This window comes from Hippopotamus amphibius, chromosome 2 (assembly GCF_030028045.1).
Source record: "Hippopotamus amphibius kiboko isolate mHipAmp2 chromosome 2, mHipAmp2.hap2, whole genome shotgun sequence".
Lineage (NCBI taxonomy): Eukaryota > Metazoa > Chordata > Mammalia > Artiodactyla > Hippopotamidae > Hippopotamus > Hippopotamus amphibius.
Window position 1 is genome coordinate 213,951,672 of NC_080187.1, and position 14,913 is coordinate 213,966,584.

Below are 14,913 nucleotides of genomic sequence, written 5' to 3' on the forward strand. Positions count from 1 at the left end.
ACCCCCAAATCAAAAAACCCAATGACCTAGATTCTAGAAAGTCAGAACACCCGGAACCTAACCTTGGTTCTGCAATTTATTAGATACAGTATGTGCCCTTGAAAGTAGTCAAGCATTATTACTCTTTTGAGTCTTAGTTTTCTTACCCAAAAAAAGGGAGGATCCATAAATTAATGCGAATCAATTAAATAAGGGGCATGAAATGATCCTCAATTCTGCAGAATACTGCAGAATGTCCTTGCTACTACTGGGCACACAGGTTTTCCTGGTCTCATTCCAGTGCACTCTTTCTTTGTACTGCACCATCCTGCCAAATAGGATTAGCTGATCCTTTTCAACCAGAAACAAACTATTCTGAAAGGTGAGGAGCCACGTGTTCTAGGTATTCCAAAAAAGTACCAAATCTTTGGGTGCTGGGTAACTTCAGCCAGTAAATATCCCCCTTTCATCAAAGGGTACTTCCAGGCTACCATCCTTTTCCAGATTCCTAATGAGCCCTGTAACCACTGGTCCTATCAGGTTATGGTCATAATAAACACTCCTAAAAGGTAATTCACTAGGAAATCTACTCAGTGGAAATATCACTTAGGGTGATCTAGGGTCCTAGATCAGATTTCAATCTGATTCCTCAAACCACTGGATTAAGTCCTGTGGTTTAATTAAAAGGTCTGCATTCTAATTGTGGCTGTTTTATTGACTAGCATGTTACCCTAAGCAAATCACTCTCAATGCCCTCAGCTGCTCTATTATCATAGTGAAGGGATCTTTTACGGCTCTCAAACCTGGCTGCTCATTAGAAATCACTTGGAAATCCTTTCTGGATTCCTGGGCCTCACCCCAGACATACTGGATGACTCTCTCCGGAGGGGCCTGTATATATATATCTGTGTCTCCTACATAGCACAATTACAGATTATGAGTGTCAAGTAAACTCAACCATGTTCCCTCCCATCTTCCCAGCTGCTGCTAGCCCCTCTCACCTGTATTCCATGTTGCTGGCATTTTTACGAGTGGCAGTCAGTTCTACCCCATTCTTTGTCCAGTAGCTGTATGTAAGGGTGTGAGAGTTGGAGGTGAGGTTACACTGCAGGGTGACAGAGGGCGCAGGGCTTCCTCGAATAATGACTTCTTCACTGGTGACAATCCTTGGCTCTGCAATAAGAGTGCACAATGATAGAGAGCCATAGTTCCATTCTCTGCAGCCCTGGCCTGAGAGTTGGATGGGGTAGGTTGGGGAGACTAGAAGAGGGAGGGCAGACAGGACCACATGAGGAATTTCACTTTACCACTTTGCAGGAAGTCAAGAAAGGAAAAACAATGATTATAAGCAAATGACCACTAGCGCAGACAACAGCCTGAAGACCAGCTGGCCTAGACGTGAAAAGAATGGGAGTATTATGGATGCTGGTACTGGCAACAATCCACTTACGCTCTTGAATACCACCATTTTATGAGATAAGAACCACCGACCAATTCGGCTTCAATTAGAAAATCAGGCTCCACCTTGCAGTTCTGAAGACAAAGGCAATATCATTTAGATAACTAATAAACTTCCTATGGAGTGACTAGAACTTGAAACAGTAATAGTTATAATTAGGTAATACATGTATGGCTTTTCCCACATTTAAATCTGATAAATCTATGGCAAACCAGCCTGGCCATTAATTACGCAGAAAAAAAACAATGTAGATCCTAAAAGCAAATTTCCTGTTGAAAGTCTACTGCATTTTCCCAATTTTGCTGAGAGAAAATTCCTAAGGAACTATCAGTTCTTCTCTCCAGCCCATATTTTACTCCAAAGACAAATTTTTTTCCAAACTGCACTTTAAAACACTTTCCATTCTAAGACAATTATAACTAAAATGTGGTATAAGTTGGTATTATGGACCCTTAGAATTTTATAGCCGCAAGGCCCTTAGAGTTCAATGAATCCCACTCTTTAAGAGCTAGAAAGGTAAAATGACTTGTGCAAGTCCATAATTATTATTAGCGACAAAGCTGGGCATAGAAAACACATCTGACCAAACTCTTTATCCCTTCCCCTCCAACCCCAAACACCCCCATACACCTTCCACCCTAGGGCAAGTTATATACCTCATCTTCTGGTTCTACCTGGGCTTACAGAACCTGGGATCACTTGTTTAGTATCTACAAAAATAACCTATTTAAGTCAAATATTATAACATGCTGAGCAGAAATTTTTTAAGGCACACTATATAGATACCATTCCTGGAAGGTTCATTTTTAAAAAGCACTTTGAATTCTATCACTATATTAAAAGTCAGGAAGTGTGTTTGTTGTCTTTTGTTGTTATCTTTAATCATTTCCCATGGTTAGTTCTTTTTCTACTTTTGGTCAAACATTTTCAGGTAAAGTCTAAACTAGCCATCTTTTCCAATCCACAATCAGAGGTATTTGCTCTCTTACTTTTTTCCCCAATTCTTTCTCAGAAATCCCTGGCTAAATTTCCATTTCCCTGCACCTGGCTACTTCCTGTCTACAACACTGTAGCAGCTCCCTCACACCTTTTTATACAGTATAGTGCTGACTCAACTCTTGAAGACAAAACTCTCTCCCTTCACTGGAACTAAGCTTTGTTCATTGTGCAGGAAGGGGGAGAGGATGAAGAAGTCATGAGACGCTTGAAAAATGTAATGCCCAAACATCTCCTAGTCAATGTAACATTTCTGATTGTAGAGCTCATATCATCAAAGAAATTTGTGATAAATAAAGCAAATCCTCAAGTTTGCTCAAGTAAATTGGTTCTCATTATTTTCCAACTCTGGCAAAAGGATTGTGGTTATCTTCCATTCAGCACTGGTCCTTATTGATAACATCAAACAGGGTCTCTAAGTACAGATAATGGAGGCATAGCAGCCACTAAGACAGAAGCAGATGCATGTAAACACATTAGCGCAGTGGTATCCCATGGTTTCCAAAACATACTGGACAGAAGCCAAATCCCTGGGCCTTAAGTCGAGCAGAACAGCTGCAAACCCTGCAATGGAAGGCGCACAAACACCATCAGCAGAAAGCATCACAACTCCAGGAAAATCAAAACCAAGCAAAAACAAAAGAGAGAAAGAGAGAGAACTAGTACTCCACAGAAATTAAAAAATAAAGGCAACATTAAAATCCAAACACACTTTTAGGTTTTTACTAAATTTTTATTTTCCAATTTTATTTTTTGTCCCATTTGGGACTCGCCTTCTGGTTCTTCCTCTCAGACTGCACTCAGAAAGGGTAAACTCTGAGGCCAAGAGCTTCCAGATGTTTAAGTTACAAGGAGGCCAAAGTAAATGCTACTCTTACCTGTGATGATGCAAATGACAACTGCAGCTCAGGGAGGTTAAGAAGTTGATGAAAGCAACTTGGTAAATTTCCTGCCAAGAATTCTCAGAAGGCAAAGGAAAGCACTTTTCCCCTTAAGTGTTAAAGATCCAGGAGAGAGGCAGCTGGGAGCAAGTTGATAGTTTTAATAGATTTAAATATGATTCTGTACCATAGGAGGGTTGTGGGATGGGGTAATCTCCCTTCTATAATTGCTGTAAATGGAAACCGATGCTAGACCAAGCTCCTTGGCCATGGTGCCACATCTGTTCTGCACCAGGATGAAGGTGGGGCTTTTATTTCTGATCGAACACTGGTGATCGAGCATTGCCCAGTCCAAGAGAGATGACCATCCAAGGAGAAGCTCAAAAATTCTTACCTGCTACTTACTCCTATTTAGCAGCACTGGTTAGGAGACCCTTATTACCCTATAACCATCATTCATATGTAGAACATGCTATGGCAGAGAGAGAACCTAAAAATGGGCATACTTCCTGTCTTACATTACTGCCAGGAGGTCATTCTTAGATAGAAAATTTCAACTTCCCCTTGGAGACAAATGTCCTTGAGGATGCTGAAATCAGAAAACAAATCCAATTACAGTGGAATTCAGGGTGTTTAAAAAAAAAAATAAAGAAGAAGCCTGCTTTCTAAAACAGTTAACTAGGGTTAACTGATTGATAGGGAAGTCTGTGGAGAGTCTGAACTAGTCAGGATTCAACCACATGCAGACACCCCTAAGTTAAGAAGCTTATCTTTAAGTAAACTGGGAGACTGCTGTATACTCTCAAGATTGAGAGGTAGGTACCCCAAAGCCTCATCTTCTTCTAGCCCCAAGGCATGACCTTTTAACTATGACTCTACCTGAGTCAGGCTCCTGCAAGTACAAGTACCAAAAGCCCAGCCCAGTCCATGCCTACAAACTTCTGCAGACCTCTGTGGCCGTTTGGGTAATTCTGCTTTTACAAGGAAAGGAGCAAGGGGGCAGGAGAATGAGGCGTGCAAGGAAAAAAACCGTTAAATAAAAGCAAAATCACTTGGTTAATGTTCCCCATTTTCACATAGACAAGGTTTTCTTTTTCCCTTTCCAGAAGCAGGTTCTCTGATTCAACAGTGCCAACTGCAGCAGCCTCTTCTCTCTCTCCTCTAAATCTTCTTCACAGGTATTTTCTGAGTTGCTATAAAGAACAGACAATTAACTTGCTATTTTTCATAGAAGTATATAGATTCAAGGCCCATGTCAAATTAACTCCTGTATTATTACCAATATCCTAATAAATGTATTATTTTACTATTTTTATTTACTCTCTCTAAATCAATCAGTTCTTTAAGCCAGAACTGGTTCTAGGGGCTCTTACTGAATCCTTGAAGACAAGGTGAAAAACCCAGAGGATCTTTCCATTAAATGGAGAATGCTTCCTCAATTATAATCAGGACAGATGTGGGCTAGAACTCTTCCTGGCCAGCAGCACTGGCTCTGTGGGGGCTTCTCCCCCCTTTCCTTTCCCCCAAACAAGCAGCAAGACAGTATCCAGAAACAGGTGGCCACAAAAGCTCCTGTGTCTGATGTCTTACTTGTAGCTGCTACTACAGATGAAGGGAAGGATTCTGAGCCAACTGCTCAGCTCACCCTCACCACTCAGAGAAACAGGGTTGGAATTTAATTTCCTCTTTTTATTTAAGACACAAGAAGAGGCCAGTGTGAATGGCTTCCAAACCATTTCTGGGGTTGCCAGCCTCTGGGATGATAGTGTGGCACTGACTAGGGTGCCAACAGTTATCAGAGTCAAACTATCTGTCAACAGATCCAACTCTGACTTTGAAGCAGCATGATGGGGTTTTAAAAAAAAAACAAAAACTTTGCAGCTTAGTGTCACCTGGCTCCTAACACCAAGACACATGGAAGAAATCTCAGATTGCTGCTTTTAAGAGAATAGGAGACTAGATGGGGAGGACCACTGAGGAATATACTGCTGCAGTGGAGGGCTGTTATCAGAGAAGCACATGCCACTGTTTCAGAAAAGAAAAAGAGCTAGAACTATGGAAATATTCAAGCTAACATGCCACCCGACAATCAAAACACGTCACCACACCACACCCATGGCAACATTCCCATCACAGAACAGGATGACACCAAGTCACACTGAGGGAAGAGGCTGGGCAGACACAAACTTAAAACCATAGAGGTGAAGGCAGCTACTCAGAGAGCTTCAAAACAGATGAACAGAAGAAATAAAAAGTAGTTAGACTGGGGAGAGAAATAAAAATAGAAAGGCACCAGAGAAAAAATCAGCAAAAGGATAGCAGGAGACCTACTACAAAATTAAAGGGGAGGGAAAGAAACGACTCAGCACTACCCCGGCTTGACGGCCTGGTTCTGAGTTTTAAGTGTTCGCTGTTGTTGCTGTTAGCCTCCCCAGCTCTCCCTCCCCACCTCTTCCCAATGCAGGTGATTCTGGACAATCACAGATTTCCCCAAGTTCTTTGTTCCTGAGGAGAAAGACACAGAAAAGGGTCAGGGGATAAGGGAGGTAAAGAGGACGGCAAAGAAGAAAAAAAAAGTTGCCACAGATATTTTCATACGCTACAACCAGAAGGGTCGTGGGTTTGAAATAACGAAGACAAGGGGTGGGGTGAGTGATCATACCGGGGAAGAGGGAAAGGAAGCAGAAGGGAAGGGTCAGCGGGCCACCTCTAATGACTACAGTACTACTACTGTAGGGTGCTGGACTCACTCTGAAGGACGCTTATGGTGGCCTGGGCTCGAATCCATGTTATGGAAGGGTTTTGCCTCAAGTCATTCCTCTTGGGGTCGTTGCTGGCCCTGCACTCGTAAGTCCCAGAGTCCTCCAAGGTGAGCCGGGTTATTCTCAGCACACTCACGCCGTTTGACCCGTAGGCGGTGTTTACGGTGACACGGCGCTTCCGAGCACCGTCCCACAGCTGTCTGAAAGACTCTGCCCGGTTGACTTCTGCGTACCACCACTGGATCTCTGGCGTGGGGCTCCCGACCACGTCACAGTACAGCTCAAAGGCGTCCCCAGTGAGCTTAGTTTCTGACATGGGCGACTTGACAAACCCAGCTAGAGGGAGGGGGAGCAGGAATGCAGTGACAGGCCAATCAGAAAAAAAAAGAATCAACAGGTGTTAATAGTAATTTAAAGAAAAGAAAAGAAAAAAGCAAATGAGTTGCAAAGAACAAAAAGGATTCATTTTTAAACTATAAAGAGACAGTAAATAGCATTTCATACAAGCTTTTAGAAGAAGAACCACCCTGGGAAGCTTATGAAGCAAAGGCAGGCTAATTACAAGCTGGGGCAGCCCAGGTGCTGGCCAGGCAGAAGCAAGCCCACTGGAAAGCGTTTTAGCAATGGGCCCAGCCGGTAGGAATGAGAAAGCCTCAGGTCTTAGGGAAGTCTCTTTCCTTAGAGCACAAACCATTACCTTTTCAAACTCAGGCAAGTGATGAAAGATAACCGGAAGTGGCAATAGGTTTATATGCCAAGTCAGGATCTCTCTTTTGGATGGGTGAACACTTTGTTAGCAATGCAATGTCTTTTATGGGTCACAACCAGAAGTGTTAACTGACCTACTGACACCTTCTTTTGAGAGTCAGGGTCCAAATTTCAACTGAAAGGCTAGCAAATTTCTCTCTCATGCAGGATCCTATCCTGAATTCAGGTTAGACTGTTTTCACATCCTTTTCTTCCCTGTGCCCATGGCAGACAAATAACCCAGTTGTCTGTGAAGCAGCCTCTCTACCTGAATGCAGACTCTCAGGCACAAGAGAGCAAGACAGTCTGTACTTCAGAGTGAGAATTACCATGGGGGTCAGCTCAGGAGTGGAACTAACTGTAACAGTAACTCAACGCGTTGCTAGTGTCTGGAGGGACTATGCCCTCCATAATCCCATAAATTTATACAACTAGAAAAATCTTCTGAAAAGTCAGTCTTAAAAATAACCATGGCATAAAAACAAAAATAAAAGAAAAAAATAATAACCATAGCATTTGCCAGGCTCTCTTCACATAATTTAGTTGCCTGGCTCCGAGAGGCCAGCTCAAAAAAATTGAGAACTGTACAATGATGAATTAAACTAAACTCTATGGTGAAGGCTAGGCCTCAACAACACTGCCAGGCATTTCCCAGGAACTAAATTGATGCCTACTTCAACTTGCCCATAACTTGCTTGAGGTTACACTTCCATAAGACAAGGTGGCAATGGCAAAGAGGGTAAAAAAAACACCCAGACTTATTGGAAGCACTTGGAGTTGGGTCCATATCACAGTGCAAGCATACTCTCTCTCACCTGTTTACTCCACCAAGGGTTCATACAGCATTTCCACCAATTCAGGCTAAGGTAATTCACTATCTAAAGTACAGGCAAGAAACTAAAAGATGGTACTCTGAGTCACTGGGCAATTTCTTTTGATGCCAAACCAGATCCTCTGCAGTGAGCAGAGTGGGGCCAGTATCTACCAACATCAGGCTGAGAACATTTCAGAGGAGAGATATGAATTAAATGGAACAGTTTTCCTACAGACCAAAAGCCAGGGATATAATGGGGCTAGCTGAAAATAGAGGTTACTAAGTGGAAAGTTTTCTGTTTATATCCATAGAACTATTTGCCTTTAGAGATAAACTCTATACCATGGACCGCAGAACCCTAAGGGAGGTACTACACTTACTCAAGTAGAGGTCAAGAACTCCAAATTCATACTAGTCTTTCAATTTGTAAAAGATTCAGAATCTGGGAGAACGGGAAAGCAGTAACTAACAGCCTTAGGTTAACTGTTCTGCCTTCAAAATGCCACTCTAAACTACCTTTTGAGATCCAACATCAGTTCCTTGAAAGGAACTAGCCATGAGAGGCCAAGAAGCCAAAAAGATGTCATTCTCAGATGCAGGGGAAGTTTCAGAATTCCAGAAAGAAGATACCAAGCCCCTGCATGAAAAGCTGAGCTCACTTTCAGATAAAGGGGTACCCAAGGTGCTGTTTTAGTCGCACAAACTGCCACCTGCCCACCTGTCAAAGTCAATGCCAACTAATATACAGAGCGAAGGAAGCTGGTTTTGTTCTTTTACTACTGGTTCCATCACTAATGAAAACTGGTTATCAGTAAATCCCTAGAGAACAGTAAAAAGTATTACTCTGTTTTAATCATATTCTTGATAACTAAGTGGAAATCACAAATGCTCTTATTCTCACATTCTCTGTGAACTGGGTGGGGGAGTTTATGTCCTCCTGAATGCTGTGATTATGTGCTTGATTACGCTCTAGAAATATGCTGTTGGTGGAGCTGTTCTGTATTTTCCTTCCTTCTTCTGAACTGCACTTCAAAACCTTAGATTTAAGCCTCTTCATCAATCTGACCGTGCTAATATAAAAGGAATGCCTGAGAGTATGTCCAGAACCGCCAAGAACCCATCCAATTCCAATATAATCACAAATTCCAACACACCACAATTCAAACACAGCTGAGAAACAGTCTGAACACAATTCCCCATATACACACAGAACCAAGAAAGTCGCTCAAACTGACACTGCAACCCCTGGACAAGACTTACTTCTAAGGAAGAAGGAATGCTGATCTGATTTAGTTTATTCTACTTGCATACAGGAAAAAGGGACCAAGTCGAAAATGTTCTTTGAATTAGTAAATTATGAGATATATATTTAGGCAAATTTATCTAAAAACAAAAGTAAAAATCTCTTAAAACACTGACAACAGACATCTATCTGTGCTCTCTTTGAGGGCTGTTACTATTATTATTTATTATTATTAGACATGTATATCAACAGGTAGCATTTTCTAAGTACGTGTTATGTGTTAAACAATGCAATAAGCACTTTTACATTATCTCATTTAATCCTCACAACGTAACACAGGTACCATTATAACCCCCTTAAAGATGTGGAAACCAAAGCCCAAAAAAGTTGAGTACTTTTCCCACAGTTATAAGCTAATAGTGAAAGAGGCTGGACTGGAATCCAGGTGTGTCCAAAGCCAAAGCATGGTCTCTCAAAACTTTCCACAACTGCAGTCAATGTGCTTCACTAGGCCAGAAAAGTTTTACGCAGTTTTCAAGTTACAGATAATTTTGTCACCATTTAAATGCAATTAATTAACTAATCATTTCTGCCTATGAAAAGTCAGGACCCCTCCACTGGAATGTGCAGCACACTATGATCACTAACTCCTTAAAATTATAATCCTAGTGAAGAATGGAGACAGAACAGAACAGAACAGGATCAAAGAGGTCCTAAAACAACTCTGTGTGTGTGTGTGTGTGTGTGTGTGTGTGTGTGTGTGTGTGTGTGTGTGTGTGTGTGTGTGTGTGTTGAGGAAGGGGGAGAGAAGAGTGAGAAAAAAGATGATTCAGAAGCAAGACTTCCCCATAGTTGTGATGATTCCACCACTCTGCTATTGAGAAGCCTGGCTTCACAGGAAGGAGTTTAAAAGACATTACAGGCATTTCTCTAGTGTTGTGGTCAGTGGCCAAATTAATAAAGGGCAGCACCTGAAATTTTTATAAAACTTAGCAGCTTACAAAGTGCTTTCACACATATCACATCTCATTTCGTTCACATAATTTCACAAAGTTCACGGGGCAAGTGCAGAGATAGGTTCATGATTTGATCAAGATCACTTAGGTAGCTAATCCTAAGTGGAGCTGGGATCAAAACACAGGTCTCCAGCTCTCAGTCTATGGTTTGTTCCAATAAACCACAATGCCCCTAAACAAACTAAGTAGGGGATTCCTTGATAGCTGAACACTCATCAAAAATCATGAAAACAGATGTATTTCTCCTCCTAGCAGTAGGGAAAAGAAAAAAAAAAAACCCTCTCTACACAGTACTATGGAATCACAGTTAGCAAGGGAAAGTTATTAGCAACCATCTACCTCATTTATCCATCCAAAATTAGCTCCAATTCAGGAGAAGAGAAGAACCAGCTCTCAGCAGCAGCGGGAGGCAGGCAGCTCAGAGCCTGACTCACTGCCCTGCCTTTCATTACCAAGGGCTTTCAAACAAATATCTGTCCTCAACATGAGAGCACACATTGCCTAAAGTTGGAAGACCAGCAAAAGCATCTGATCTTCAGGTCAAAGCTCATCCAATATTTTGGGAAAAGCCTAATTTCAGAAAAACAACCTCGCGCCCCTTCTCTATCATCATCTCCACCCACTGTAATACGTATCTGGGCTCAGATCTCGAACAGGTTTGAGAAAGTACTAATAACAGTACATTCAGTTCAACAATGATAGAGAGGGGCGCCAAAGACTGGTCACTGGCTTTGTGGGAGAAAGGAACTAGAAGCTGAGGGTGGAAGAGGGCGGCAGGCATAGTATAAAAAATGAAGACAGTAAAACCAGGAAAAGCATGAAGTAAAATTGCATGGCTGGGAATGGGGGATGGGAAGCAAATATGACAGCTGGGGCTAGCAGCCGGAGAAAAGGAGGAGCTCTCTGGCAGGAAAAATTAGATGTGTAGATATGTAGCAGAGGGTGAGAAGAAAAAGGGAACACAGAAGAGCAAGTTGAGCCCAATCCCAAGAAAATTGCTTCTACATATGCCCTAAGGAAGCAAAAAAGCTAGCCTAGCCCCACACTAGAGGGACCATCAGTGATTTTTTACAGCTGAAATTTTCATTTACCTCCAGGGCAATCATTGAACAGATTATAAGCCTCACTTGTCTCCCTATCTGAGCTGACTACTGCCAGGCCAGGCCTTTAAATTTAGTCTGCTTTTGTCCTCTTTTATTTTTTTTTAACAAAACAGCTGTTCCCTTCAAGCCCCTCTCTACTACTAACTCCCTGTGGATGGTTCATGCTGTTCTTTCCTTCATGCTTCATAATAAAGAGGAAATGACAGCCAAGGACACAACAGAATTTCTCTCTCCCTCCGCTACTCACTCATATCATGCACCTCAAAAAGAAGAAAGATTTTAAGCAAGACAAACTGGTATCTAACTGCAGTTATAGGTACGGTATTTCAAACCTAAGTGACCCTTAACAGCAATAAGGTTGTATATACAGGATACTATACAGCCTATCCTTACTGTTTATTTTAACCACTTAATCACTATTCCTCAACACCAAAGGTCACAAGTTCATAATGCAGTCATTCTGTGTGTACCAACCAAGGGTAAGTCAGTCCTAAGGCCCTGAGAGTGGATGAAAATGGGGTAACCTCATTCTCTACAGTAGGAAGGAGGCATATGGGTCTGATCTCATGGATGTCTGATCTGTAGGTGAGAGATGGCAGCAATCACAAACCATTTTCCAAACTCAAACCTGTTCCCTTCACAGCTACCTCTATCTGGCAGACACGACAAAGCCTTAGAAATTAAGATCTCCTCCATCACTAGTTTCTAAACCAGGGCCCATCCTTTATTCTGAAATTATAGCATCCAAATGGCTAAAATAATCTGCTTCGGTATATTTTAGCAGGTTTCTGCTTTGAGAAATAGGAAAATCTAGTTCAAAGGCAACTATGTAGTTTAGTGGTTGAAAGCAGCAAACTAAATTCGGATTACTTGGAGGTGCTGTCACTAATTGTATGACCTTAGGCAAGTGACCTAACCTCTGAGCTTCTTCCTAATCTGTAGACCTGGGCTAATAATAGTAACCCCAGAGGGTTATTGTGAGGATTACATGAAATTGACATGACAGCTTAAAACAGTGCCTGGCACATAGTAAGCACTCAATAATGTTAGCTACTATTTTATATCTCCAAAGAAATAATGCTAAACAGGCCATATGGCAGCCTTCAGCACTGTTCTACAACAGACTGGGAAGCAGAAACTTTGTCTTAAATGAGTTCCAACTTAGAATCCAACTTCTTCAATAAACAACAAACAATTAATTTTAACCTTTAAAATGAGAACCAGAATGGAAATACTAACTGCAGAAGGCAATGAAAAAGTTGGGGATTCTTTATTTCTTCCTATCCTTAGAGCAAACTAAAATAGGGAGAGTGATAATAGCGGTGTGGACTCAAGGAATTAGCAAATGATATTACAGAGGTATAAATCATTAAATCTGAGATACTATGAACAATATGGAAAGCCCAAGAGTAATGAGAATAAAAAGAGGCAGTACAAGATTCTCCTTAAAAAAAAAAAAAAGAATAAGACTACTGATAACAAATTAAGCTCCTTAGCAATGATATATGGGAAGATACTGGATACTGGGCAGTCCAAACTGTAAATTCACAAAGATGTAAAATAAAATGGTAGTTACAGGATTTTGGATTATGTCAGATTAGCTTATTTTTTAAGAAAGAGTGTCAGCTTTTGAGTTAAAATTCTCTTAACTAAGAGCAGTTTCTTCAAGTGGGAATGAAGCCACTTAGGGTAGTTGTAGAAGTCATGTGATATATATGGAAGAGTTCTGTAAAGCTCTACAATTGTTATTTTAGGATAGATAAGGAATAAGCATCTGATATGACTGATCTTCAACAAGGATTTTCATTCAGTCCTGTTGTCAATTCCCTTTGAAAGGCTAAACAAGCATGATCTACCTAGATCCAGGGGACTAAAACTCAGTAAATAACCAAAAAAAAAAGTTATAAGTATGATAAAAAGCCATGGGCTTCTCTTGTCCCAGAAAATACAAACAAAAATTTGCATATAATACAGGGGTGTCCCAGACACCAGCTTAGACACCCTGAGTCTTGACTGTACTGCTACTGGATGTGTGGATAGATAAGGGTCTCTCTATTTAAACTGAGAGCTCACCTTATAAGGAAATGAGCCACGGTTTACATCTGGGTTGGTTTCTTCAACTTCTTCAAACTCAGTCTCCTCATCTGAAAAATGGGGATAATAATTCCTACCTTCTTCATAAAGTCATGGTAAGGTTCACATGAACAATGTATGCAAAGTTACTTTGTAACCTGTGGAGCTAAAAATGTAATAATATAAGATGGCCATTTTATGCAAGCATTCTACTCTGTAACTTAAAGGATAACCTAAATCATTCCTGGGTATTCTGTTGCCGTATCTCAAAAACCCTGTGGGTTGAGAAAGCTGCGGGGACAGGGCTCAGAGACTCACCCCTAGGGGATGGGAGTTGTCCATAATACTCTTTCTGAATTTTTCAATTTTCCAAAAGGAAAAGTATTGAAAACCATGACCCAAAGAATTTCAACGTTTCAAACAGAAAGTGACATTAAAATAAGGTAAGAGTGCCAGCACTACATTTTAAAAAATTATAATAAATTCTAGTTTAAAAAAAAGAGGGTCTTATAAAAATAGAACTTGACATAAAATCTAAGAAATAGAAGGGACTGGAAATTTTTAATAACAAAGAGAACAATTAGCTCAGAACTGACCCCTCTTGCATTTCTTCATTTATGTCTAACATGCACTAGGCAGGGGCTCAGTAACACTTGCCTATGTCCCTGAGTATCCTCAAGTGGGATATAACAGATTGAAAACCCTGCTTATAGGTTATCTATCATAAAATTCTAGCCACTTAGTCAATGCTTTTATAGTCCCCAGTCTATGCTTTTATAGTCCTCACTATTAAAGACACTCCTTGAGACTAACAACATTTCTTCCTCACCTCAGGGAGAAAAGAGGCATTTTAATTTAATCTTGAGCAAAGAAAGTGAAGTTAAATATAGATCAGGTTCCATTTTGACTGTGACATCAAAATGGCCATAACCTTAGTTTTTAAAAACTAAGGATGTGTCCAAGGGGAAAAAATGCAGTAGCCACAAAATGCTATCAAGCTAGTCTTTTTAAGAGCTTTAGAAAAATCTACTTTCTAACTCTGCAAACAGTACTCAAACTGCTAGTATAGAAAAAGGCTGCTAGTTTTGTTAGCCATTAAAAACCACAGATGTGGAAACAGACAATGCATACAACCAGCAGTATCTCAAAGAGCATTCTTAATGAAAGGTCTGGTTTCAAACAATAAAACCCTTACATATTTAAGCAAATGCTAACAAAAGCTTATCCCAAAAGACTGTCAAAACTAGCTATGGGCCAATCTAGAACCACACCCAAATGGAACTTTGAAGCCAGAAACAACTTGGGGGGGGGGGGGAGGGGGCAATTACAGAGCATTTTAAGAGTATGCCTCAGGACTTCCTCCTGCCAATGCAGGGGACACGAGTTCAATCCCTGTTCCGGGAAGAACACATGCCAAGGAGCAACTAAGCCTGCGTGCCATAACTATTGAGCCTGTGCTCTACAGCCCATGTGCCACAACTATTGGGCCCATGCTCTGCAACAAGAGAAGCCATGGCAATGAGGAGCCCGTGCACCACAACAAATAAATAAATTTACTGAAAAACAAAAAACAAAAAAAGGGTATGCCTCAGTTGACAATTAGGATTTATTAGAGGCAAAATGAAAACAATACTCTAGAAAGGCTGAACATACTCCAGTTAAATAAAGCATTTTCAAAAGCCATTGGGGGAATTCCCTGGCAGTCCAGTGACTAAGACTCAGCGCTTTCTGAGGGCCCCAATTTGATCCCTGGTCAGGGAACTGAGATACCACAAGCCGCATGGCTACAGCCAAAAAAAAAAGGAAAACTAAAAAATTAAAATGAAATACATTATGTAAT

At 41.0% G+C, this 14,913-nt stretch overlaps 1 protein-coding gene across 3 annotated transcripts in view; it reads right to left on the reverse strand.

The window, feature by feature from the left end:
• The window catches only part of NPTN (neuroplastin), a 68,075-nt gene that overhangs the window by 30,014 nt on the left and 23,148 nt on the right, over positions 1 to 14,913 (reverse strand). For all 3 annotated transcript variants that reach the window (XR_009051446.1, XR_009051447.1, XM_057723257.1), the window contains exon 2: positions 981 to 1,152. Coding sequence is in view for 1 of the 3 variants with exons in the window: in XM_057723257.1 (XP_057579240.1) it covers positions 981 to 1,152 (172 nt within the window). In the remaining 2 variants the exon portion in view is untranslated. The remainder of the gene's footprint in view (positions 1 to 980; positions 1,153 to 14,913) is intronic.